General features: G+C 51.4%; 9 protein-coding genes across 9 annotated transcripts; 6 read left to right on the top strand and 3 right to left on the bottom strand.

Annotated features, from left to right (window-relative positions):
* Nucleotides 1–689: 689 nt before the first annotated feature.
* Nucleotides 690–1,178, top strand: MRS44_015088 (uncharacterized protein; the record flags this gene model as incomplete). The annotated part of the gene is made up of 1 exon (XM_065619065.1): nt 690–1,178. One exon carries the CDS (start codon nt 690–692, stop codon nt 1,176–1,178), a length of 489 nt encoding a protein of 162 aa, XP_065475137.1.
* Nucleotides 1,179–1,339: 161 nt separating this feature from the next.
* MRS44_015087 (uncharacterized protein) lies at nt 1,340–4,199 on the top strand (the record flags this gene model as incomplete). The annotated part of the gene is made up of 5 exons (XM_046272331.2): nt 1,340–1,491; nt 1,737–2,292; nt 2,349–3,158; nt 3,743–3,818; nt 3,871–4,199. 5 exons carry the CDS (start codon nt 1,340–1,342, stop codon nt 4,197–4,199), a joined length of 1,923 nt encoding a protein of 640 aa, XP_046126027.2.
* A 994-nt stretch (nt 4,200–5,193) lies between these two features.
* MRS44_015086 (uncharacterized protein) lies at nt 5,194–6,120 on the top strand (the record flags this gene model as incomplete). Its single annotated transcript, XM_046280297.2, has 1 exon — nt 5,194–6,120. The coding sequence occupies one exon, from the start codon at nt 5,194–5,196 to the stop codon at nt 6,118–6,120; it is 927 nt and encodes a 308-aa protein (XP_046126026.2).
* A 371-nt stretch (nt 6,121–6,491) lies between these two features.
* MRS44_015085 (uncharacterized protein) lies at nt 6,492–10,048 on the bottom strand (the record flags this gene model as incomplete). The annotated part of the gene is made up of 7 exons (XM_065619064.1): nt 6,492–7,048; nt 7,103–7,209; nt 7,272–8,300; nt 8,528–8,583; nt 8,636–8,719; nt 8,776–9,549; nt 9,812–10,048. 7 exons carry the CDS (start codon nt 10,046–10,048, stop codon nt 6,492–6,494), a joined length of 2,844 nt encoding a protein of 947 aa, XP_065475136.1.
* Nucleotides 10,049–11,716: 1,668 nt separating this feature from the next.
* MRS44_015084 (uncharacterized protein) lies at nt 11,717–13,844 on the top strand (the record flags this gene model as incomplete). The annotated part of the gene is made up of 9 exons (XM_065619063.1): nt 11,717–11,781; nt 11,848–12,125; nt 12,176–12,307; nt 12,367–12,419; nt 12,469–12,542; nt 12,591–12,632; nt 12,685–13,237; nt 13,320–13,507; nt 13,688–13,844. The coding sequence occupies 9 exons, from the start codon at nt 11,717–11,719 to the stop codon at nt 13,842–13,844; spliced, it is 1,542 nt and encodes a 513-aa protein (XP_065475135.1).
* A 1,444-nt stretch (nt 13,845–15,288) lies between these two features.
* MRS44_015083 (uncharacterized protein) lies at nt 15,289–18,172 on the top strand (the record flags this gene model as incomplete). The annotated part of the gene is made up of 3 exons (XM_046267794.2): nt 15,289–15,553; nt 15,616–17,429; nt 17,486–18,172. The coding sequence occupies 3 exons, from the start codon at nt 15,289–15,291 to the stop codon at nt 18,170–18,172; spliced, it is 2,766 nt and encodes a 921-aa protein (XP_046126023.1).
* Nucleotides 18,173–18,749: 577 nt separating this feature from the next.
* MRS44_015082 (uncharacterized protein) lies at nt 18,750–19,387 on the bottom strand (the record flags this gene model as incomplete). Its single annotated transcript, XM_046274225.1, has 2 exons — nt 18,750–19,287; nt 19,371–19,387. The coding sequence occupies 2 exons, from the start codon at nt 19,385–19,387 to the stop codon at nt 18,750–18,752; spliced, it is 555 nt and encodes a 184-aa protein (XP_046126022.1).
* Nucleotides 19,388–20,780: 1,393 nt separating this feature from the next.
* Nucleotides 20,781–23,022, bottom strand: MRS44_015081 (uncharacterized protein; the record flags this gene model as incomplete). Its single annotated transcript, XM_046282639.2, has 9 exons — nt 20,781–20,828; nt 21,075–21,108; nt 21,167–21,180; nt 21,234–21,330; nt 21,582–21,669; nt 21,733–21,987; nt 22,056–22,131; nt 22,184–22,724; nt 22,790–23,022. The coding sequence occupies 9 exons, from the start codon at nt 23,020–23,022 to the stop codon at nt 20,781–20,783; spliced, it is 1,386 nt and encodes a 461-aa protein (XP_046126021.2).
* Nucleotides 23,023–24,615: 1,593 nt separating this feature from the next.
* On the top strand, nt 24,616–25,821 carry MRS44_015080 (uncharacterized protein; the record flags this gene model as incomplete). Its single annotated transcript, XM_046272330.2, has 3 exons — nt 24,616–25,120; nt 25,171–25,235; nt 25,300–25,821. 3 exons carry the CDS (start codon nt 24,616–24,618, stop codon nt 25,819–25,821), a joined length of 1,092 nt encoding a protein of 363 aa, XP_046126020.1.
* Between the last annotated feature and the right edge of the window lie 55 nt (nt 25,822–25,876).

The raw sequence follows: 25,876 nt of genomic DNA, 5'->3' as shown, positions 1-25,876 counted from the left end.
AAATTCAAAGCGATGCATCCACATGGTAATCGAAACTCGCCCACACTTGTTGGGAAAACGGCATCAAAGACTTGTCTAGGACCCTTCGCAGATCTCCAAGTGCCATGAGCGCGCATATCGAACAAGCAGAGGAATGTTCAGCCAATCTAACTGGGACCAAGTGAGGGTATCCACAGATAAAGGCGCTTAGTAGATAAACGCGTTAAAGACAATGCGAGCTGATAACCTGGCGGGCCTGGAAGGTAACTCTATTAGTCCTTGGCGAGGGTTTATCAGCGCCATGATGTTATGACGTTAATGGCGCGCATGACTAAATTAGCGCCTCGGCTAATAAGTCTCGAAATGGTAACAAATCCCCCAACATCCGAACAGGCGACGATAGGGTAGGTAGCATTCACGACAACATCCGCCTAGTTCGACGGAGCGTTCCATGGCCATACGCTCAATCTTGCGATGATACGTTTCGAAAATCTCCAAGTCGAAGAGTTTAGAAGACTATCTTTCTGATGCTTATCAAGAGTAACGTTAAAGATGTTGAACCTGTGCGTCTTTGGAGGATGTAAACACGATGCGAGACGGCATCCTGACCAAACAACATTACCATCACCACCAGCCTCACTCAAACCTCAGACTTGACCTTCACAATTGTCTTGGCATCTTACCAAGTCCAACAAACCACTGCCTTCAAAATGGCCCCACCCAGCTTCCAGACCCCCGTGCACGTCACCCGCATCACGACCGCCACGGCCATCCTCGAAGTTGGCGGCGTCACCTTCATCACGGACCCAGTTTTCGGGGAAGCGCCAGCCGAGTACGAGATCACGCACCTGATGTCAGAGGGAACCCAACCCATGTTTGCCAAATTCATGGACGGCCCTGCTCTAAAGTTGCAGGATCTGCCTATTATTGATGCTGTCCTTCTCAGTCACGAAGACCACATCGATAACCTTGATTTTGAGGGTCGTCGCCTCCTCGACGGGCGTCGAGTCATCACCACGCCGGACGGGGCCAAGAACCTCGCCCCGAGGCCTGGTGTCGCGACTATCAAGTCGTGGGAGACCTTGACTTTACTTTCCCCTTCCATGGAAGCGATTGGGATATTACTGAAGTTCCATGCACACATCTTCCAGGCGGCGAGGTCACCGGCTTCATTCTTCGCACTGAGGCATTTGGAATGAGCCCTGACGGAATGCCAAACGCCGTATACTTTACTGGCGATACGGTACTGATGCCGGTGCACGCCGAGATGAGCAAAAAATTCCACATCGTCGTCGCCATCATGAACCTCGGAGACGCACGAATTCCACTCCCTGGACGGGATGAGCCTTTGTAGATTATAATGGGAGGCAAAGATGCGGCAAAGCCGTTCCGTCAGCTTCAAGAAGACATTCTTGTGCCCATCCACTACGAGTCGTGGCATCACTTCACCCAGTTCGGCACTGAACTGCGAAAGGTTTTTGAGGAGGAGGGCATATCTGACAAGATTTGCTGGTTGGAGCCTGGACAGAAGCAACGAGTTATCTAGTTCCCTACGTAGGTTAGAGAGGTAAAGTAGTAATGCACTTAGTGGGAGAGAGGCTATCGGCCCAGGATGAACCCCGCGTTCTCGTTCCACGCCCGTTCACCCGCGGACTCTTCCTCTCACCCATCACCACATTATCGATGGACTTGACCTCTGACATCAGGCGCGCTCGTCGGGCCTGCAAACGGACAAAATCAGGATGCTTACCCTGCAGGAGACGACGCAAGAAATGCGACGAGATCAAGCCAGAATGCTCAGGGTGTCTCCGGAACCAGCTCATCTGCGCGTGGCCATCCCGCGACCCCGCAACCCCGGCCATCCAGAGCGTTGCCAGCATGACAGAACGAAATCTCTCATCGATGCCCCATATTCAAACTCAGATTAGACAGTCTACAAGCGATACGACCGATGTCTTGGCAGCGCCGCTCTCCTCCCTTCCTCCTGCATTCCGTGGCGTCGAAGCCGCGTCATTACTCGATTCCTTCACCGAGTTGACTGCGCCTCGAATGGTTGGCAAAGGAGACATTGAGAATCCATTCATCACGTATAATATCCGCGTGTCAATGCATAGTACCGCTCTACAGCACGCTATCCTGGCAGTCAGTTCGTGCCACCGTGCCTACTCGGAGCCGGCCTTCTCTCTCTCTTCTCGTGATCACTACGCGGTGGCCTTGCGGAGCCTCAAAGTGGGTATCACCAAATGGAATACTTGCAGCGTACAAGACCGCATCGCCCTCTTGGCATCTTGCCTGACCCTCTGTTGGTACGAGGTAAGACTCTCAGCCCCCTACATGTCGTATGGGCACGCGCTGATGTTCGGGGATAGGTGATTGATGCCGACATCCGGGGCTCATTATACTACCACCTGCGGGCCAGTGGGTCGATGATCAGTGACCTCCGCAAGGATGAAAGATGCCGTGATGAGAACCTCCTGGGCTTCTTTTCTGAGCAATACTCTTATCTCGCTATCGTTGCCAACATTGGTATTGGCCAAGCCTCCTCAGATCGCCTGCTCGACCCACGATCTCTATCCCAGCCACTGCACACCCTTAACCAGGACAGTCCGATATATGGGTTCATGTTTGGTTGTTCACATGCCTTGTTCGAACTGATCCCCCGCATTGCGCGTCTCCCAGGTAGGTTTAGAGCTCGGAGGGATAGCTCAAGTGTCGTCCAACAGGAATATGATTCCATCTTTTCGGCCATTAACAGCTGGTTACCGAACAGTCAAAGCGATGACCCGGGATACGAACTGGCAGGCGAAATGTACCGAGCTGCATGCCTCGTTTTCCTACGTACCTCGATGAAAGGGCATGAGGATCTGGAAGTTGAACTGTACAACCAGGTCGAGCCCAGCATCGCTCTTTTTCTGGAAAGTTTTAAGCAGCTGTCTGGTGAATCGCCACCCTGGACTACATTCATGTGGCCAACGCTCGTAGTTGGGTCCTGCATGAGGGAAGAATCACAGCGAGAGACTCTGCTGCAGCTTTTGGGCAACTCGAATCTACGGATGCAAACAGTGGATAGTACCGCTCATTGGTTATCTCTTCACTGGGAAAAGGTAGATAAGGATGTGCACTTGTATGGTATTGATGGGCTTGAGAAGACGATGAGGGAACAAGGGCTCGACCCTTGTGTAGGATAGTGCCGTCATTAAACCGCCCATCTAATGACGCCCGCATCATTCTATGGGATTAAGGCTATTTTCTTTACAGTGTCTCTTATCTTCAGTTACTTGACCATCTTCGAATCATAGCGCTCTAGTATTCAACATCGCCCCATCCGCTTATTGCCTCCCATTTACCCTTTGTTCCGTGCTATCGCGGTCAATCAACTCGTCTAGTTGCCGGTTCATTTCTTATCAGTGGGCCCCTGATTAACGCGTTTAACCCATCTCTTGCTCTGATAGCGGCGTTTAGATAACACCTATCGCTGAAGTCCGGAACGAGACCAAACCTGGGCCCTTCGGCGTTTTGTGTTCAGCCTTGTTGAACTTGATCTGTGCAAACTGTTGTGTGTAGTTAGCGTAAGGAGAGATTACGGCAAATGACAAGGCTTTTGCGGTGACGGAAATGCTATCTTATACTAGGGCTTCTGCATTGGCTTTGTTATAAGATGGAGTCCGTGGCCGTGATCGATCGTAATTGCAGTCACTTTCATGGAGCCCGACTTGGAGCAAATGAGTTTTGAACAGCATGTCCCTTGAGTCGACATACTTAGCAAGCCATCAACGTGTTCACGCTTGGTTACAACATCTTTATCCTCCACACCTTCCCCCTCATTCACGAGTTTGGCTGTAAGTGCCCGCCTTTACTCGTTCAACACTGGCTGAAAATCTACATTTGCAGTTGCGCTGACCTTGGCCATCTTTGTAATCTTGACCATCACTTGTCTTGCGCGCAGTGAGAAACAGAGTTCGACTTATGTATGGACCAACTTCGAAAGTGAAACCGGGTGGCCACCAGTTGTGTCCTTCCTCACCGAGTTGATCACCCCGAGATACATGTACGCCGGTTTAGATGCTACGTTGCACTTAGCTGAGGTGACTAGAAGGCCAGAGAAGGTTGTGCCTCTGGCACTTGTTTCGACCATCGGGATCGGCTTCACTACATTCGTCTTTAGTGTCAGCATGTCTTACACAATTACAGACTTGGAATCCCTTCTCAATGACTCGTGAGTTTATTTCAGGCAACCATTACTCATCGTCATTATCCCGATCTAGCAAACATCCTCACGACTGATCTGGGCGATGGCTTGTGATAACGCCGTTGTCTTCTCCAAACCCCTCCCCATCGTTGGGTAACGTTCCAATGGCCGCACTGCTCCTGCAAGGCCTCCTTGTCTTCTTGTGCGGCTGCATATACCTGGGCTCCTCGGCCGCGTTCAACGCCCTCGTTTTCAGGCATTCTCCTTCATATGATATCATTTGCTATTCCTGCGGTCCTTCTCATCTGTAGCAAGAGGTCATCGGATACTCTTACTTTCAACCGGGCCTTCAAACTCCCATCGGCCGTGGGATGGGTTGGAAACATTGTGACCGTGATCAGTGCTCTGCATCAGCTTGGATTTTTAATCTTGCCCCCAAGCATCCCAGTCACTGCATCTGGTATGAGTGAGTGCCCTCAGGTACTAAGAACCCATCTTCCAAAACCTGACTCGTATGCCTTTGGATTACTCGTCAGTCATTTAGCTGTGGTTGGGATTATTAGCCTCCTCAACTGGATGATTTATGCGGGAAAAAATCACCACATCGTAACCTGAGTTATGCTGCTTAAATACATGATTCAAGAACTGTTTCTAGAGAATATCTCTACCAAAAACAAGGGCTCACTTTTGGCTGAGCTTGCTTGTCTTCTTTACAGATCACTGGTCACGGACAGACCCGCGGCTAATGGCCCTTGGTCAGCCAATAGACTTCACCAAGTCAGTTTCATTCATAACACAGTTATTACACCATGAACTCTATAGCAAGCGGCTAATGACGGTTACCGAGTCTGGGTGGTAAGCTGATGTCAGCTTACCTACCTCCGTGCGAGTTGATTATTCAGCCTAATTACAAAACAGTGACGACGCTCGAATACTTAAGGCTTGAACTGAGAAGCATGAAGAATAATTCCTAGTCCTCTATATACAACCACTATCTACTCATCCCCTTACCTCCGAAACCAACCATGGCCCAAGTTCAAGGACGAAAAATCACTATCCTAGGCGCAGGCGGCAGCCTTGGGTCCCCAACGCTCAGAGCCCTGCTCACCAAGGACGCGCACACCATCACAGTGGTCCAGCGGCCTGAGTCGTCCAGCGAATTTCCCTCTGGCGTCACTGTTAAGACTGGAAACCTTGAAGACGAAACCTTCCTGGGGGATATCTTCAAAGGTCAAGATGTCGTCGTCTTGATGCCTCCTCTCTCGCATATCGTTACCTTGCAGGAGCCTGCTGTTCGTGCCGCTGCGAAGGCGGGTGTTCCCTACCTTTTGCCTGCAGAGTACGGCCCGGATCCTTTCGCCACAAAGCTTATCGAAGAGAATGGACTACTGCAGGCGAAAAAGAAGATCCGTGATCTGATTGACGAACTCGGCGTCAGTAGCTGGATATCGGTCACGGTTGGCGTATGGCTGGATGTTAACCTTAGCAATGGCCTATGGGGCATTGATGCCAAGGGCCGCAAGGCAACTCTCTACCCTGGGGCTGGCGGTAGAGTCACGACATCCAGCATCACGCACACTGGCGAGGCTATTGCGGCGGTGCTGAGTTTACCAGAGACTGATCTGGCGAGCTATAAAAAGCGGGCTGTCTACGCTCCCTCATTCCATACCACACACCGGGAGATGTTGGATGCTGTGCAGCGCGTCTCCAAAACAACGGATGCGGACTGGGAAATCACATCACGGGATGTTGGTGATTCCCTGAAAGAGTTTAACGAAAGAATTGGCCAAGGGGATATTATGGCTTCGTATCAGAAGTTTATCCTCACGCATTTGCTGGATGGCTACGGGGGCGATATCGAGCACAAGGTTGACACGAAGTTACTTCAGAAATTGGAACAAGTTGGACTAAAGGAGGAGGATATTGAGACAGTGGTTAAGAGCATACTATAGTACCTAAGAGTCTATTATTGCTAGAGATTCTGCTATTAAAGAAAGTATCTCGCTTATAGCCCATTTTCCAAGCTGGCCACATTACTATTCCAACGTCGCAGCAGTGTCTGTCTAGAGGTTCAAAACTATCCGAGATCCGAATGTGCATTGGCTGAGAAAACAAGTGCCTCATCGGCAGATTGGTAAAAAAGCCGGCGTAGCAAGATGCGAATTTTTGCAAGACTGAGGCAGACCATTCTCTTTTCTTATGACTAGGTATGTAAGTTCGCCCAAGTAGCGAGGCCACTGATATATAACCATCGTTCCCTCCTCACCATATATAGAGTTCAATGGTAATGTGACAACCTCACTCTTCAAACTAAGACACCAAATCAAGTCAAGCCAAGGAACAAGGGAAGAGTGAATGCACAGGACACTTGCACAGCTAGAGGGACGATGGCGTACGTGCCTGCTGAGAACTGGCCAGGGGCGATGGTCCAGCCCCAGGGTGCACCAACAGCCATGTAAATCATGCCAGCAGCGATGACGATGCAGATGAGGAAGGTGTACTTGAACCGATGCATCATCTTGTTGAGGCCGATGTAAATGCCCGTAGGACCCAACTCCTTTGATGTTGACGCCCATTCGATGTTGATGGAAAAGGCGTGACACAGCAAGGCCTTGGCACAGTTGATGCTGATGCCACCAAAGAATAGAAGCAGAAATGGCAGCCATTTGGCCGTCTCAAGAATGGCGACCCAGAATGACTTTTCTTTGAGACGGTGACGGGTCATGCTGGTTGAGACGGAGGCGACACCGTTAAAGACAACCAGCAGAGACACCCAGATACCCCACGATGGAGTATAAAAATGGTCGAGGTCATAAAAGAACAGGCCGACGATGACATAGTTGACGAGTGTAAGAAGCATGCCAGCAGCAATGGCATAATCTAGTTAACACTGTTAGCTCCAACCGGTCAAAAGCCAAAGTGTGGTGTACTCACAGGTAAAAATGTACGCAATGATAGAGACCTTACTGGAGACTGGCATGTTACTCCAGAGGAATCGGAAGAACAGCCTGGTTACTGGCCCTTTGTAAATCCACTGGTAGCTGTGATAACGCGATGAGTATGATGCCAACGAGAGAGGGGACTAAAAGACTAGTTGACTCACAACGGATGAAACACGAGCTCGTTACAACCATAAGCGTACTTTTCCCAACGGTTCAGCTCATCATAGACGGTCAAAGAGACACCCTCTTGGAAGCCCCCATTGTGATAGGTGGCTAGACGACAGACCATGCCGGCCATCTGAATTCGCAGACTAATGTCGAAATCTTCAGAGACATGCGTGTCAGACCACCATTTCGTGATGCCGTCGGATTGATCAACAAATTCAACGCTCTGGATGGCTTTCCAACGAAGAAAGGCGTTGTGACCGACAAAAGGGGCGACATCACCGGTACCAACGCCATATTTGATGGCTGTGTAGACAATGTTGGTGAAGTAGGTGATACCGTTCTCAAAGATGTTGTGAGCAACCTGCATGACACCAGAGCCATGCTGGAGAATGGCCACGTCAGGACTCTCGTGCATTTCGAGAGCCCCGTATAGTAGGCAATCGACAGGGACGCGGGTATCGCAGTCAATGATCAAGATGATCTCACCCATACGGATATTACCCTCAGCCCAAGTCTTGCCTTCGTCAGCCTCAAGCATGTTCTGAAGCGCAACTTCATAGAGCCTGTCATCATCTTCTGCTGTCAAGTTCTCGTAAGTGCAGTCGCGAGTCTGACATTCCAGCTCTGTCAGCCGATGCAGTTCATCCTCGACGCGGTTAGAGAAGGCCAAGCAGTAGTTCATGTTACTGGCCTTCTTGAACTTTCCCTTGCGCACAAAGCCGAGCTTGTTGGCTCGACCTTGTGGACTGAGCTCGCTCTCGTCCTGGTTGTCCACTGCCGGGTCAATAGGTGGCGATCGCTTGAACCACGACAAGAAGCCCCCGCTCTTGTGGCTTCTCATGGTTGGCAGCCGTGCACAATATCCAATACCGTTTTCGCGATAGTACTGCTTACGGGCCGCAGCCAACTCAGGCTGGATACACTGCATACCGTCGTCGTTGATGAAGACAGAAGCTGTGCCGCCTTGATTCTCGTAGTGCTGGATGGCGGCCATGACAGAGACCATGGTCGGAACGATGACACTGTTTGATGAGAGTCAGAAATTGGACTAGGGTTATGATATGAGTAATGAACTTGCCCTCGGAGACCCTCCTTATATACAGGCATCTGCACCGTGATGTGTGGCAGCTCATAGTCTCGATAGCGCTTGGGGTTGGGCTTGACAGCTGTGACCTACTTTCAGTCCTATCCAAATGTGCCTTATTGGAGGATTGGCTTACCGGAGTGATATTTCGAGTTTCTCAGACACATGCCAGCTGGGAGAAGGAGCTGGAAAACGCTGCTCACGACAACAATGAAGAAGAACTGGACATTTGTTAGCCTGTATAAGCTGTCGACTTCAAAGTAAAACGCGTACCAGTGACAGGAGGCAAAGAGGCGGAATAACAGCTACCAGGATGAAGCGCATCCAGTCACCGTCCCAAGTCCACTGCCGGAGGAGCTGAAGTACATAAGGTCAGTATACAGATAGATCAAGCAACGAACCGGACAGCTCACCTTTGACACACCCACGCTCTGCGTTAGGATCACCAAGATCATGACAACGCCGATTCGGAATGAGTGCACCCTCAGAACAGGTCGTACAGGCTGTTTGCCCTCAATGTCCTCCTCCCCTTCGCCCTCACCCTCCTCGACCTTGATCGCGCGCTGATAGACTTCATCCTTCTCGTCGATGGCACCGCGGACAGGTGTGACGAGGCCTTCAACTGATTGCTCTTCGGTCTGAGCAAGCATGTTGGTCGGCATGTTTGGGCCGACAATCTGAAGAATGATACCAGGGTCAGCTACTGGCTTGTCATGGGTATTATCGACAGACGCATGGATACTTACAAAGCCCAGCATTTGCTTCTCGACATTGTGAGCCACATTGATGATAGTTCTTGGCTCATTGGACCAGATAAGAACACACCGCTCCTCAGCGATGATGCATGAGCTGGCCGAGTGCACAAGCGAAGACTGCACATCGGCCAGCCTGGCGATGATCGGGATACGGGCACCGGTACTCTCAATGACCAGACTGGCCTGCTCTGGTTTGATGCTATCAAGAACTTGGTTGGTCACTTCAGACACCATGGAAACGACGGCACTCTCATCCAAGCGAGCAACGGCTGCCACCAGGTCCGGACTTGGATCGTCTGGAGCATAGGTATAGGAGCCGTCGGGGTTCTTGAGCGCGATGCATGTCGACGACCAGCCACTGGTGATGGCAGCGGCAGCCGGCTCATCGAACCAGCCAAGCAGAGTTGCGCGGCGAGCGATGTATTTTGCAACCTACGCCGTGTTAGATTTCTGTGTGAGAAGAGAGAGCAGTTGTTGTTTGTGTGTGTAAGGCGAGTAAGAGGTGTGATCGACATTGAAAGCATGAAATTTGACTCAAGGGAAAGAGAACTTTGATAACACATCGTGTGAGGGGAGAGATGTGGGTGTTCCAAGACAATCATAGACTTGTTGGCCAGCAGAAGCTGCATTAGACCACTGTACGTAGGCGTAGATGGTAGAGAACAAGGCATGGGCACGGGCTGGTAGCACTCACCATGGCTGGCTCCTTGGCCTCGGGGAGCTGCATGGCAGGCGTCCCCGAATAGGAGCTGTGTGGGGACCTAGAAGGAGGAGGGTATCCTTTGAAGAGCCATTCTGGAGACTTCTGGGTGGTGGGAAATGGGTAATCCCCTCCCTCGAGCTTCTTCAAAGTCTGCGTGTCGGCCGTGGGACTAGGCGGCTGAAGCACTCCCGACTCGACAAAGCGAGAGCGTGACTTTTCAGCAGCCATCGCCAAGATTCGAGAGGGAACTTCTGTCTCTTGAGGAATCTTGAGCAAAGGAAACCTTTTTCAAGCGGACTTGAAGATCTGCCTTTGGGGGAGGGGAGTGGTGAACTCGGGGGAAGGCAGAAAAGGGGACGAGTTGGTCAGGCCAAGAGAAGAGCCAACGTTGAACGGCATGGGTCAAGTTATGAAAACTTTTCACGGGCCTCATTCCAAAATCTTGGGCAGTAGACGTATCGAGGCTTGTTTACCATGAAAACGCCAGAGAGCAGCCTGGCCGCGCACGCGGGGCCAGCATCGAGCTGGACTGGAGGCTGGTCTGTTCTCGGTCAACATGTAAGCCTCTAGATTACGCCAAACGGCAGCCGCGGATGTGGAAATTTGTGCAGAGGCCCTCGTATCGAGGCGGGCGAGCACTTCCAGACGAGCACGTAACCTCAACCCTGACCCGACTGCAGACCAACCGTCCGCCACCAGATACAGAGGCTGGCTGATTGCCAGCTCAGCGACCCGATCCCAGCTTACGGTGAAGAAGAGCAAGCCGCCACCAGATAAGCAGAGTTTGCAAATGAACAGGACCAGGCCTTGAGAAGGCAGCATGGTTGTTACCAATGTTTGCTTGATTCTTGCAGCGATGCGATGTACTAATGCGGCGTATGATTAATCCGTCCTCGGTTAATATTAGAAAAGCGAGGCCCGAGAGGGTAGAGTCTAGACTCTTGACCAACGAGGGGCTGTATAGGGTTGCACAACATGCGTGGCCTTCATCCTGTAACAACTCGTTCGGCAGTCTGCAGAAGATGTTCACCCAGATCGTAAACACCTGCCGACCATGGGTTTCGCCTTGTCGCAGCTAATCTCTATCCAACTCGTTGAAGTGACCCCTGGTCTGATCCACCCACTGTTTGTCCAGGGGCCGCAGCCCTCTCAGCTGCCCTGCCCACACCCACTCATCGATCCGCCGCCGAGGCCCCATACCCAACGCAACGTGTCTATCGCTTAGCGTGATTCCCGTTGGCGAGGTTGACAAGGCGCTAGGGGGAAAGATGACACTTCCGGGGTGCAACCCTACCGACCAGTAAGTAGGTACCTCGGGTGCTACCGAGACCTCGTGCTTCAAATATTGCCCACTGCCTATCATATAGGTGATGATGACGACAGCATACGCATGGAAGATTCTTGCATTCCCACTCCACGCGCTCATGGCCTTAGATATCAACAACTCGCCGTAATTTCATGAGGAGAACGAGGAGTCAGCCACCACAGCTGAACCGTGACAAACCGCCTTGGCTGCATCCACTCAGGCCCTGAAGCGACCTCTTGGCACAGCGGGGGTTTGTTCCGTCTTGGGCTTGATTTTTCTCCAGCTTCCTTTTCAGCTTCCGGAGGCAGAACTATCAGGGTTGCAGTTTCATTGCAGGAATGCCTACCCGACATGCATGATAGCCGCTCGGGATGCCCTTGGTACCGAAGGCCCGAATCTTGGCACACGGGCCGCGTCCCCGTCTCATCACGACCGTATCTCTGGTTGAGCTTACAGGTCATATTGCAATTGTGAGAACAAGACGATACGATAGGATCCAATGGTCTAATCGACCTCCATGCCTGTCTGCATTTCAGCCGCTTTTGGAGCCGCATATCAGGAGGTTGGCTGGAGGGGCTTACGCCATCGAGATGTCCCTTGGATTGTTTGTTGTGATTGAGCGTTGGGGAGCTCGAGCTCGCCTCGAAGCATGTGCGTGAGGAAGAGTCAACAAGAAGAGAAGCCCTCTCAGAGGTCACTTCGTCCTGCTTCATATCATTAGAACTCCCTTGGACAAAGTCGAACGTCTTCACTCTTTGCTCCTTGGTGTTGGACAAGCCGAGCCTACGTACACTGGAAGCTCCACTCAAGCTATGGAAGGCTCAACGACTGTCACTTCTCCTGCCGAGGGATCGTCCTCCCGGCGGGTTAACCCCTTCGGAACCCCGGGTGATGAGCCGCCCGAGAACCCATTCTCAACTCCTGTTGCCGCAACACCTATTGCAGAGTCCTTAACGTCCCGACGGTCACCACACACTCGGAATGCTTCTACATATGAAGGTAGGCGAGCCCGCGTTGTCAAGCACTAGCTTGTAGCTAATGTCGTCCAGTCGCTGGCCCTCGCAGACGCTTCAAGAGCAGTCGGCTCAAGGGCGAATTCGAGAAGCCATGGCTCGAAAAGTCCAAGAAGGAAGTCAACTGGGACAGCATCATCTTTTATACATGTATCTTTATCGGACTTGGTAAGTTGGCACGATCGGCAGTATCAGCTCGGCCAGACCATTGACAATATCCCTCTTAGGCATTGGAGGATTTCTTTGCTGGAAGGAAACTCGGGGCGTCCCCAATTATGAAGTAAGTGCCACCCAAATCCTCGAGGTATTCCAGGTCTGACTGAGGGTAGTATTGCTTGATCATGGATGATCACTTTGAGAACCTCGACAACTGGAATTATGAGGTCCAGATGGGCGGATTTGGGTGTGTGCTCGAACTTATCCCTCGTACGTATCACTAACAATGGCGCAGTACTGGAACCTTTGACTGGACCACCACCGACAAGGCCAATTCGTATGTCGACGCCGAGGGCCTGCACACATCGTACCCACCTTGACGTGGAGAGCACCGAAATTACCTATGATCAGCTGGTCCATGGCCACACTGTTAACCTGACGACCGATGGACGCTCCGACGGCAAGTGCACATCTGATGAAAAAGCCACCGACGATAAATGGGAGACCCGTTGGCCATGCGCCGCCGTCAGCAACAGCACCAAGGGCCAGATCATCAACCCAGTGCGGTCAGCACGACTCAACACCAAGGGCAAGAAGACGATCCGCTATGGTCGTGTCGAGGTGACGGCACGTATGCCTCGTGGAGACTGGTTGTGGCCGGCAATCTGGATGATGCCCCAGGACAGCGTCTACGGTGAGTGGCCAAAGTCTGGTGAGATTGATATCGCCGAGAGCCGCGGCAATGACGCTCGCAAATATTCCATGGGTGATAACCTCGTGTCGTCGGCACTTCACTGGGGCACTGCCACTGAGAATGATCGCTGGCGGAGGAGCTACGGTGAGTGGGGAGGCAAACGAGTCCGCTACACTGACGACTTCCACACCTATGGACTCGAGTGGAGTGAGAAGTACCTCTTCACCTGGCTCGACGGTCGTCTTCGGGTAAGTCGTTGCATTGGATCCATTCCACCCAGCCCTAGCAGCTACGCTCAGTGTCCAGACGGCCCGCTAACCCCATCTGCAGCAAGTCATCTTCTTCGACTTCACCAAGAACAAGAACCTGTGGACCTACGGCGAATTTGCCGGAGAATCCGTCAACGGCTCGGTCCCTGTAGATCCCTGGGGCAGCACGGGCCGTCCTAATACGCCCTTTGACCAGTCTTTCTTTCTCATCCTGAACGTGGCGGTCGGTGGCACCAATGGCTGGTTTCCGTGAGTCAAACTCCCCCTTTTCAGTGGCCACCACACCTACTGCCAAGCCCCTCCCGAAATCCTGGGCACCCTCTGGCACACCCTCCTTGTCTCCAGCCACTCTCGATCCCTGCAATACGAGCCGTTATCTCCTAGCCTCGATCTGCACAGCGCCTTGGCTAACTCTAATGTTTATTTTAGCGACGCTGTTGGCGGAAAGCCGTGGGCCGACCGCAGTGAGACCCCCATGCGGGACTTTTGGAAGGCCAACGAGACATGGCTTCCAAGTTGGGGTCCCAAGGAGGAGCGCGGCATGGTTGTAAAATCGGTCAAAATGTGGCAGCAAGGCCAATGCTAGTCCCGCTGTTTGTGCCGGGCATGCATGGCCTGCCAAGGTTCTCAGGCCGTCTTGGAACTGCAGAACGTCGTTATCAGGCACACCGGGGAGATGCCAAGAAGGAGAGATCAAATCTCGGTAGGGATATCACGGTTGGGGCTCTTGGCTCAGATGCCGTCATGTGGCGCTACGCTTGGCGAGCAGCCAGGGGATTTTAATCCCTGTATTGGAATCAGTCTGTGGCTTTAGGTCTTTTGGTAGCTTCGGTACTTCACTTTATCTGAAATCTCGCGCCAAACGCATTCGTCAGGGTAGATGAGATATTTCTCTCCCCTTTCTGCTTCTTTCTACCTACGCTGGCAAGTCATATCAGAGCTGAAGAGTAACTGATCTTGGCTCATCAAAGATCTCTAGCCACATCACAAGCTTGTCTTCAATGCTGCCTTTCTCTTATCTAATAACCGAGGCTGCGTCAACTGGTTCCCCGCCAACCATGCACAGCTGATGGGTAATTCGCCGCCGCTCTCTAGGCGCCAAGATTGGCTTGACAAACAATCTTTTTGCGAGGTGGGCAGCTGGGCGCCAACTCCTCCCTCCTCAGTCCTGTGCAGCAGAACTTTTGTTGGTTCTTTTCTCTTTTCTTCAATGTTGCATTGGCCATTCGCAATGACCCACCAACCGAAAGTGCCCATTCGCTATGCACACGCCTTGAAACACAACGAGCAGGGGTTCATGTTGGGTTGATACGCCCATGTGAAGCTGCAGCCAATTCATGCATCTTCGTCCGGATCTAGATACAAACATGGCCTCCTACTGTGAGCCCCTGAGATCCCTGTCCTGACCGGTACAGATTGCGGCCGCGATAGTCAACACAAGAACCGTGGCTGACGCCCCTTGATGCACTTATCAGACTGAACTCTTCCTCATCCTCACACTTTTGCCAGATTGGGACCGTTATGCACCAGCAGGGAGGGACTGTGAACAAGATCTGAGCGCATCATCTAACAGGGTGCACAGCGCGTTATCCAAAGACAGCGCCGTGGCAATCACAAGGCATGCTTAGAGGACGACGAATGGTAACCCCCGTCACACGCCAGCTGCGCAGCCTGACTCGACTCTCCTGCGTTGAGGCGCCCGTACAACTGCATGATAGGAGCCGAGGCAGGACTTTGATCCCCTCCTTGATAACCGAAGTGTGTAAGAGCTTTACGAGCTGAACCGACTTGAACTAATTATTGGAAAACGGGCGGCAAGAAGGGACCAAAATGGATAGAAAGCTACCCTAGGGAAATTATATGGCACGATGCCTAGAAAGCCACCATCAGCTGGACACATCGAATCCATGGATATATGATTAAGACATCGCTCTTTCACTCACGAGAACAACACAAACACCTTTTTTTATCCCATCACATTCATTTAAATTCTGACATTCATTCATAATTCCCTGCGGCTTTCACTCATTATGACCGCGTTTCGTTTTGTTGCACTTGGTGCAGCGTTCCTTCACTTGACTTCGGCCAGTGTCATCCTTCGTAGGGATCTGACCCCCCCTACAAACCCCCAGGAAGGTTGGAACTATATCGGATGCTTCGTTGACAGCGTTGCCCAGCGCGTTCTCAATGGCGCTGTCCACTATGACACCACCGGCCTCACTGCTGAGAGCTGCGTCGCCTTCTGCTCTGATGCCGGCTTCGCTTACGCCGGTATGGAGTATACGGCTGAATGCTGTGAGTGAGAACCATCAACCGAGATATAGGAGATCTTGATGACTGACCATGGTGCTCTATAGTCTGTGGCAATACTAGGCCCACCAACCAGGCTGCCGAGGCTGACTGTAGCATGCCATGCTCTGGCGACAGCAGTCAGCCCTGTGGTGCCGGCGACAGGTTGACTGTCTTTACCAGCTCTTCCGCTACTGTGACGTCATCTGCTACTCTCTCGAGCTCTCAGACCGAGTCCAGCCTCACTGCGTCTGAGACCGAGACCGAGACCGAGACTGGGACCGAGACCAGCGTCACCGTGTCCGAGACGGAGTCCCCTCTTCCCAGTGCCACCGGCCTGCCTGACGGCTGGGCTTATCAGGGCTGCTACATTGACCCCCCTGGACGTGCCATGGCTGGTGCTCCAGGTAGCCCATCGTCTTCCATGACTCCCCAGAGGTGCATTGCTACGTGCATCGCCAACGGCTTCAATGTTGCCGGCCTAGAGTACTCTGAGGAGTGCTTCTGTGGCAATGCGCTGAACAACGCCGCCTCCAAGACAGCTGAGTCAGAGTGCAACATGCCCTGTGCTGGTGACAGTAGTCAGATATGTGGTGCTGGCAATCGTCTCTCCCTCTACTCAGATGGTGACTTTCCCATCTGGCCGATTCCTGTGGCCAAGGACGAGGATCTGCCTGGTGACTGGGAATACAAGGGCTGCGTCTTTGACAATGCCAACCCCTACATCCTTGAGTGGCTCTGGGAGGATGCGCCCAACTATGACAGCAGCGAAATGACCATTGACTTCTGCCTCGAGCGTTGCCAGAGGTTCGGCTACTCGGCCGCTGGTGTCGAGTACGGTCGTCAGTGCGTCTGTGGTGATCTCGGTGCCGTCGAGGCCAGGGGCGATGTCTGGAAGGACGACGGCTTCTGCAGCATGCCTTGCCCTGGTGATCGCAACTATACGTGCGGTGCTGGCAACCACATCAGCTACTATGAGTGGACTGGAAGCTCGCTCAACACGTTCCATTATGCATCTGGGTTTGCCGCGGGCGAGTACGACTTCTTCTCGACCGCACCCATCGTGCCTTTGATCAGCTCCGTTGGCATCAACGACAAGGTCGTCTTTGTTGAGAAGCACGGCACCTCCTGGGACAACACTGAGGGCTCTTTCGAGTTTGACTACACGACCAACACTTACCGTGAGCTTGCCCTCAAGACTGATGTCTTCTGCTCGGCCTCTTTTACCTTGCCTGACAAGGCCGGTCGGATGATCAACATTGGTGGTTGGTCAGCCGAATCTGTCTATGGTATCCGCTTCTTCACTCCCGACTCGCCGCAAGGAGTTGATAATGGCACCAATGACTGGGAGGAGGATTACTCGCTGTTGCGCCTCTTTGATCCCCGCTGGTATCCCACTGCTATTGTTCTTTCCAACGGTTCTCTGCTCGCCATGGGTGGTGAGTCTGGCTCTGATGCCCCAATTGTACCGTCGTGTGAGGTGCTGCCCCATCCTGAAGGTGTCACTGAGTCGACCTACCTCGACTATCTCGAGCGCGCTGAGAACATTGGACGTACCAACTCGTACCCGCACTTGGCCATCCTGCCATCAGGGGACATGTTCTTTGCCCAGTTTAATGAGTCACGCATCATCTCCCAGACAGACTTCCAAACTATTCGCCAGCTGCCTGATATGCCCGGCGCTGTCGACAATCCTCTGACTGGTCGCAACTACCCCCTGCAGGGAACCATGATGCTCATGCCCCAGAAGGCACCCTACACTGACCCTCTCGAGGTTCTTGTCTGTGGTGGCACTACTGCTGAACCTGGAAACGAGGCCCTTGACAACTGTGTCATCATCGAGCCAGATACTCCTGGTGCCGAGTGGACTATCGAGCGAATGGTAAGACAAGATGAGCCTCACACACCCTGTTATGCATATGCTAACTCTGACGACAGCCCTCAAAGCGTGTCATGCCTACTATGATCGCCCTCCCCGACGGTCGTTACCTCATTGTCAACGGAGCCAAGGTAGGCCGCGGTGGGTTCGGACTGGCCGACGACTCCAACCTCAACGCTGTTATGTACGATCCCGAGCAGCCCCTTGGTCAGCGCATGACAGTTTTGGCCAACACCACCATTGCCCGCATGTACCACTCTGAAGGAGTTCTCCTCAGTGATGGCAAGGTGCTTATTTCGGGCTCCGATCCTCAGGACCAGGGCAAGCATCCTCAGGAGTATCGCCTTGAGTACTTCGTGCCTGATTATCTTCTGTCTGGCGCCACCCAGCCTGAGTTCACTATCGAGGATCGCGACTGGGCTTATGGTCAGAGCTACACATTTACTCTCACCTCACCACTAACTGAGGGTGCTGCCAATATGCGTGTGTCGCTCTTGGCTTCGATCGGCTCTACCCACGGTATCACAATGGGCCAGCGCACCATGTTCCCATCCTTTTCTTGCACTGGAACCACATGCACTGTCGAGGCGCCGCCCAACGCCTTCATCAGTCCTCCCTCCTGGTATCAGATGTTCGTCCTCGACGGACCAACTCCCTCGCATGCCATCTGGGTGAGAATTGGTGGCGATCCAGCTCATCTGGGCGATTGGCCTAACCTTCCTGGCTTCACTACTCCTGGTGTCTAAGTTACATGATGCTCCGTTCATGGAATGCCTAGGCAGAATACGCACATCCGACGACGATCTCATCCACCACAACCCATGATTTCTTAGGGCTGTCTTATTTATTTTGTAATCGATCATTTTCTTCATAAATCCCACATGCGTGACTACCCGCCTCCTTGAGTAACTCTTGTGATATAGTATTTGTGATCTCCCGACGTCATCAATGACTCGATAACATGTCTGATTGCCAGGCCAATAGTGCCCGTTAAGCCCCTTTTGGCCATTCCCATGGCAATCTTTGAAAGTTATATTCGGCCGTACTAATAAAGAATACGGTTATACAGCCATGTGCCGGTCTGCTAAATAGAGACTATAACAAGAGGTAGCTGGACCTTGTTGCGGTAGATATCCGTTTACCCCCTTGCCATTGTTCTTAGATTATGGGGTTCTCTGGGCGCTTCACAGGCTGCCATGTCAGGCATAAACGGTGTTTAACATAACATGGCATCAGTATTAGTGCGTCTTAATCAATATAGAGGTAGATTTTGATAACTATTCGCTCTAGAATAAAGCTCAGTTACTCTTGGAGTGTGACTTATCACTTAGAGAGATCTACCGAATCCGGTAGTCTTGAGCAAACACCTCGCCTGCCCTTGTGAACTCGCTTTACCTTTTCAATACCATCCATCCCCCTGATTTGCTCTGCCTGGTCGATGGTCAGGGTAGCCTCCCAATCTCGAACAACGCCATCCCACATCCTCGGTTGCCCGATGTTGTCGTTGAGAAGGACTTTGAGCGAGGCCCCCGTTACATTGCATTGGTTTAGATTTTTGCCGTCCACGGGGCATATGTAGTGCTTGTGTGACTTGGAAACTGCCGCTTTTCGTGAGTCATCTCGTTGCTGGACGGGAACCTCAAGTTTGGTGACGGTAGCAATGCCAACATGGCCCTTCAACTTGACAACTTCGCTCGGCGATGCTTCAACCTTCCAAGAAATCAAGCGTCCATTGAAGTCTGTCCAGAGGTGGGCGTTGTTCTTCTTGATCGCCGAGTTGATAAACTCCTTGACTGTAGAGGCATCGGCATCTGCTTGCAGGCAAACGATGTACAAGTTGTTTCCAGGATCAACGGGACTTCTAGGCACATGATTCGTTTCAGTTTCCTTTTCTCCAAGTGGCTAGTGAAGTATAAGACAGGCTCAGTATTTGCTTGAACGTACCTAGATGGTGCTTGCATCTTTTCGGAAGCAGTTTGAATGAGGCTCAGGAGAGCTAGACCCAGTGCAGTGCTCCAATGCTGATTTGATAGAAAGGGGAGTCAGAGTAAAGGATGTGTTTCCAAGATGATACAAGTATTAGGGTCAGGCGTTGCGAGCAACTTGAGTGTGTCGCAAGGGCTTAGAGTAGAGAGGTTGGCTGCTTGGTACCCTCTCCAACTCTTTATACGGCACACACTGAGGAACGGAGAGGGTGCGTTGGGGTCGATGACGCTCTATATCATAAAGTCTTCGGTCCTTCTTACCCATGCATATGCGGTGACGTGGCTTCCAACCGTTTGTTGACGCGACGGCAATGTGATGATGTGGTTCTCACTTTAGCAACAGTTGAACTTTGCTTTGGTGTGCAAAATGTGAAGGAGGATTCAGATGCAGGACCGGGTCATGCGCGGCCTATTCCCACTGCGAGACAGATACAACATCGCCATTAGTCACGACTCACATCAAACCTCTTTAGAAACGTCGGGTTTACTTGGTCTGGGTTACGGCGCTACCTGGCATTATGTTATCATGTTGGGAACTACGCCTTGCCCCTGAGTGGGTTCTATGAGTCATTCACTGCGTCTTGGGTTCATTTTCAGGACCCTGAAAATTTATTGATGTCACTCTGAATATGTAACATGCCAAAAAGGTTCACACAAGTGACAAGGTGATGGCCTCTGTTGCTCTAATAGGACGGCCTAGAACAAAGAAAAGAGCTTCAAGGTCAAATTACTCGTAATATAAGAGAACAACAGAACTTGCAATAAGTTAACCGGCAAGAATCGGTCACCCAATATGAGTTGTAGATTGTCTTACAGTTAGGTGGAAATTCACCTCCAACGAGGGTAAATTTACGCCTCGTCAACGCAAAGGAACTTACGAGAGAAATAAACATTGGTCATTGAGATAAATAAGGCCGGATGGCGTGTCTGACCTCTGTTCATCGTCCCTTAACATAACTTTTGTGATCTGCTAACCGGCCCTGTAAAGGCCAGCGGGGTTTGGTTGCTGCCGGCCCCCCATTCTAGTACCTCTCTTTGGATGTGAACGTCAAGACTCGCTATGGCAAGTTCTCTTGCGTGCACGCAGAATATGATGAAATAATGACATTTTATCATAGACCTGAATGGGTTTTGTCGTAACGACAACAAGTCCTATGGCCTCATTGTTGGCGGATCGTTGGGGACCGAGCTATCAGTACAGGTGATCGAGAGAAAGGCCGGAGTAGAGTTGCCTGACATCATCGAAATCAAGAAGGGCAAAGGACATATTTCACTTTTTGAACCTAATTTGAAGGGCAAGATCAATTTGAAGCCAAAGAAGGTGGCTACACGCTCTCTCCTAATTCCCCAAACTCCATCAAAACGCGGCCTAGTGATCTTTGAGAATCGTGTGCTCGGCGTGGACAACCTCTTCAAGCTACACGCTTTTTGCAAATCGTTCGGCAAAGTTGGGGAGCCAATTTGCCGTTTTATCCCAGAGCCTGCGGATAAGGAATAGTATGACATGGAGATTTCTGATACACAAGAGGTAGAGTCGGCCATCAAACCTCGAAGGCGCGACTCGACGCTTCAACGTCGCACTGCCAAAACGCCACAAGCGGCGACAGGGGAAAGAGGGTTTCGATGTGGCAAGAGAAAGACGCCCATCAAAATCAAGCCGTACCCGGGGCCAAGCCTCTTGGTGCGCCGCAAGGAGGCTGGGAAAGAAGTGCCTATAATGGTTCCCGGCATGAAGCACAAAGACGCCCAACGCACCCCTGACAGATTAACTGTCAAGCAGTCGAGCAATATCAAAGATGTTGTGATACCGAAACCACCTTACTTCTTGCTGATACATGGGAACGACATGTGAAAGATAGTTGACAGCGCCGAAACCACGGAGCTGAACAATCCTGGTGATGCGGCGCCAGGCACATTCCCTTTTGGTGTCATTTCATGGGAGGTCATAAACTGTGAGGAGATGGTGAAGGGGAACACTGGCAAGGATATTTAAGACTAGAATGTCAATGTGGCTCAAGTATGCATGTGGTATACAGTGATAGGGTATGTTTCAGGGCTGATAGTCTGTATGTTTTGTGTTGAGAGCAAAGATAGGGGGACCAGTACAGCTCATCAATAAGCCACTTGCATCCGATCCTTCCAGCCTCTCGGCTACTGTCTTGTCAATTACCATACCCAATAACTTGCAAGCTCTCTAAGATCAGAAACGAGGGCTGATGGGTTGTCAACGCCTGGGAAATGGCCGCCGAAGTCGTGATCTAAGGCAAATATGGTCAGTCCGTGGTATGGGTGTCAAACATGAATGTGGCACAGTGACTCACCCTTCCAATATACCAGGTTTCCAACCTTTTCGACCAAGGCTCGGGGGAAGAAAGCGTTGTTGTACTTGAAATTGCTGTAAAGCATCGGGGCGTCGGTGGGAGCCTTGGTGTACTCTGGTCTAAACCCATTGGGGTTTGATGAGTAAATAAAGACAGACGAGAGAAATGTTTCAGTAAGGAAGTATAGTGACGTAAATCGAAGGATTTCTCGGTGAGTTAGAACAGACGGACTAGTTCCGGCCCGGGGATCCGACCCTGTGGGAGCATTAGAATCATCCCTGGCTACACTGGCTACACTGGCACTGGGCTGCTTCTATACTCACAGTCAATGATTTGCTGCGCAATCCATGCCAACTGGCCGACCGGGTTATCCTGTAAGGCAAGCCCGATTGTAGTTGGCTGAAGTCAAATTAGCCATTGAAGCTCTAGCATTATGCGCTGGATCCAATACCTTTGTGGCCTGCACCATGAAGTAGGCATTACCAGTCATGTTCCAACCTGCGAACCTCTGCTCCTGGAATTGTTCTTCTGGAGTGAGGGCAATATCGTGAGCTGTGAGCTGATCCTTCAGCAAGGGCATGAAAGGAATCATGGAAAAGTGCACACCCCGAGTGGCGGCAGGGTATTGCTCATACAAGGCATAAGCGATCCCGGAGCCCCAGTCAGTACCACTGACAGCGAAGGTTCGATAGCCCAAAACTTCAGTCATGAGGGAATGGAAAATGCGAGCCGTGTCGACGACAGTCCAATTTGCTGGCGGGGCTTGGGAGAAAGCAAAACCTGGAAGTGAGGGGACGACGATATCAAACGAGACGTCTCTGCCCGCCGAGGTTTTCGCCTTTTGAGTCAGAGGTTTGATGACAGGCAGAACCTCAAGGAAAGAGCCAGGCCAGCCATGTAAGAGGACAAGCGGAATCGCATCAGGTTCCCCGGAGCGTTCATGGATGAAGTGAATCTTCAAGTCCTCGATGGTCGTAGTGAAGTGATTATAACTATGGTGGGTTAGGTGTGAGTGAAGCTACCATGTGGTAGGATCGTGGTGTCATCCAGGGCTTACCTGTTTATGTCTTCTTCCTCTGTTTTCCAGTCAAAATCCGCAATCCATTCTCTCTGCAGCTCCTTCAGGATATCCAAGCCAATACCGGCCGAGGAGCCAAGGCTAGAATAGGCAGATTTATCGGGCAACTTGGTGTTCTTGACCAACTCGAGCATTCTCGGCACATTCTTTGACAAGTCGACCTTGAAAGGCTCGATGGGACTTTGGCCCGTGGGAGGATTGGTGACATTCATGTTGCTTGGATTGGGATGAGCGCTCTCCTGAGATGATCATATTGAATGCCTTGCTCTGGTCCTTTTATACTTCAGCCCGTCAGTTGATTCACTAATAAATGCACAGACAGTTGGGGTAGGATTCGTCCGTATTTCGTCCGATCGTCGGGGTTTTCTTTCAACCCGCTGCCCGCTTATCCGCCGCCCACCACAACAACTCGAAAGCCTAGAGGGCATGACGCATCGGAAGGCATACAGTAATTCTTTTCTCATAAAGGCAAAAAGTCAAGGAAAGCTATTCATATAACGTATTCCATCATTATCCTTCCTATCTTCGAGTATTTTGGCATTCATCTGGTAAAAACATTATTTTCTGAGACGACCCTGTGCTTCTCCCTTCGCCCGTGCACCCACTCCAATATGTGTTCATTGGGGTCAACAATTTCATCGAGGTAAGCAAGTGGTTGGGAAGGATTCGGCCGAAATACCTTCAAATCCGATTGAGCTATGTGCAGCCAGGTTAGTTATGGGATAGACTGTTACAATTGTTATAGTCAACAGACAGACTGAAGCATCTTATTCGTGGTCGGCCATCGGTGCCGGCATATCTAGAATTCGACCGAATTGCACTCGCAATGGAATGAAATACCTACTAGGATAGCTTGCCTTGGTCTTCTCGGGCGCCCCTCTGAATAAAGTGTCTACTAATTCTTGCGACAAGCTGCTGTTTGCCAAGCAGACTGAAGTTATTGAGAACTTGGTGTCTCGTTACAAAGAATATGGTAATGAACACACTGGCGGATGACTTGAGATACCCTAGCCATCCGTCTACCAGGTACCAGAAAGTTTTCCAGTGTGGTGAGTTAAGCAGTTGGCAGCTGAGACCCGGTACTTGCGAGATTACTCCGTACCCTGACGTTTATTTTGTTTAGGCGCCGTGGGGCCAGGCAGCAGGAGGTGTGGTCAGCTGTTGGGGACAACGCAGAAGTGAAGCCAACAGCTGGACTGTTGGCGGAAATTACAGGGGACCGGCTTGCTCCGGTGAGTGATGGCGCCCGTTCTTGGAGCCAGTCTGAAGTCAGCTCCATGCAGGTTACGGAAGGGCCACTGGATCTGTTGTTGGGGGCATGAATCCCTTGTGCACAGAATTAGATTGTGTCGCAAAGTAATTCCCTATTCTGTCCTGCCAAGAGTGGCTGGCGGAATTATCACGGAAGCACGGCCACATAACTGATCCACTGCTCGTCTGTGCCTCGGTTAGAAATTGCCGTTTACAGTCACGATGTCCCGGTCTGGAATCATGGGTGACCAAACTGTTAGATGACTACAAATTCACCATCAAAGTTGATAGGCCGAATCACCATGCCCAATGTGCCCGGTCCACCAAGTGCATTGTTGGTAGATGCATCAGGCTGCGCTGAAACGAGCATCATGATGTTTGCTGCGCTTACTATAGGGTTGTGGAAACCGTAATGTTACTCTCGACCTAATTCCACAGGCCAGAACCGCCTATCCACATAGTCTACATGTTGAATATTAATAGGAAAGCCAACGTCCACCGGCCTTCGTCGATTCTGCCAGCCCACTATCCATTCTTCTGCCCTCTTATTTACGATGCCAGACCTTCAGAGTGTTATTCTTCTACTGTTATCTGCGCTAGCCACGGTCAGCGTCGCCGCGCCTCCTCACGCCGGTTCACACCCGACGGACACGTTGCGTGTGGTTGCTAGAGGCCAAGACCCAGAAAGTGCTCCTTCTGTTGCTCAATCCCCTTCTTCGTTGAGTGGGGAGACCGTTGAAGAAAGGCTTCGCTCGACTGAGACTATTACGAAGCCTACACCATTGTACTCGGGTCAAACTACCACTCCATGGTCTCCCCCGACACTTACGGTATATACGTCTATTGCGGTATCAACCAAACAGCCAAATCCAAAGCCAAACCCCAGTTGTAGACTAGGACATGGAAAAGAAATTCTTCAGTATCAAAAGAGACAACCGGGCAAAGCCATCAAGAACGGCATCAAACTCCGCATCCTCTGCGTCGGCGACTCCATCACAGCTGGATACGGCGATACTGATGGAAATGGATATCGACAACAACTGCGAAAGGATTTGTCTAGTAAGCCACCAAGTGTTATGGTCTTTACGTCGCTAACGACCTTTGCCTAGAGAACAAGGTGGTCTGGGCTGGGACACAACTCAATGAGAACAGCGGCATGGCCGATGGTTACCATGTGAGTTGCAGCCGGCGCTTGTGATATGCTCAGAAACTATGATGCTAATATGGGAGACTCACAGGCAGGGTTTCCAGGCAAGACGATCAAGTACATCACCAACCACCTCGGGCCTTCGCTGAAGCAGCAACCCAATATCATTCTGCTGGCCGCAGGAACCAACGATATGAATAGCAATACCAGTGCCATTGCCAAAGATGGCAATGATCCAAGAGAGGCGGCTAGGCGACTGGGAACCCTCATCGATAAAATCACGGAAGAGTGCCCAGACGCTGTTGTTCTGGTGTCAATCATCATCAACACATGCGACAGCCACACAATGCACGCCCAGCGAGAGCGCACCAAGCAGTACCAGAAGCTCATTCCTGGTATTGTCCGACAACGGCGGCAGAAGGGTAAGCATGTCGTGGCTGTCGACTTTTCTCGCTGGGAGGAGGCCGGACATAACCTCCTCCGAGATTGCGTGCATCCAACTGATGACGCCTATGACTTGATGGGAGACTGGTGGTACAGCTTTATCACTCAAGTCGACGAAGCTTGGATCCAAGAGCCGCAAGGGGACGACCCAGACCGTAGTAGCAACTAAGTTATGGATAGTCTAGGAGACGACCACCCAGCGCATCCCTACTAGGAGGGACAAA

Source organism: Fusarium solani (genome assembly GCF_023522795.1).
Source record: "Fusarium solani strain SB1 chromosome Unknown bctg00000011, whole genome shotgun sequence".
In the NCBI taxonomy this organism is placed as follows: domain Eukaryota; kingdom Fungi; phylum Ascomycota; class Sordariomycetes; order Hypocreales; family Nectriaceae; genus Fusarium; species Fusarium solani.
Note: the sequence above shows the minus strand (reverse complement) of the source record. Positions and strands in the feature narration are given on the sequence as shown.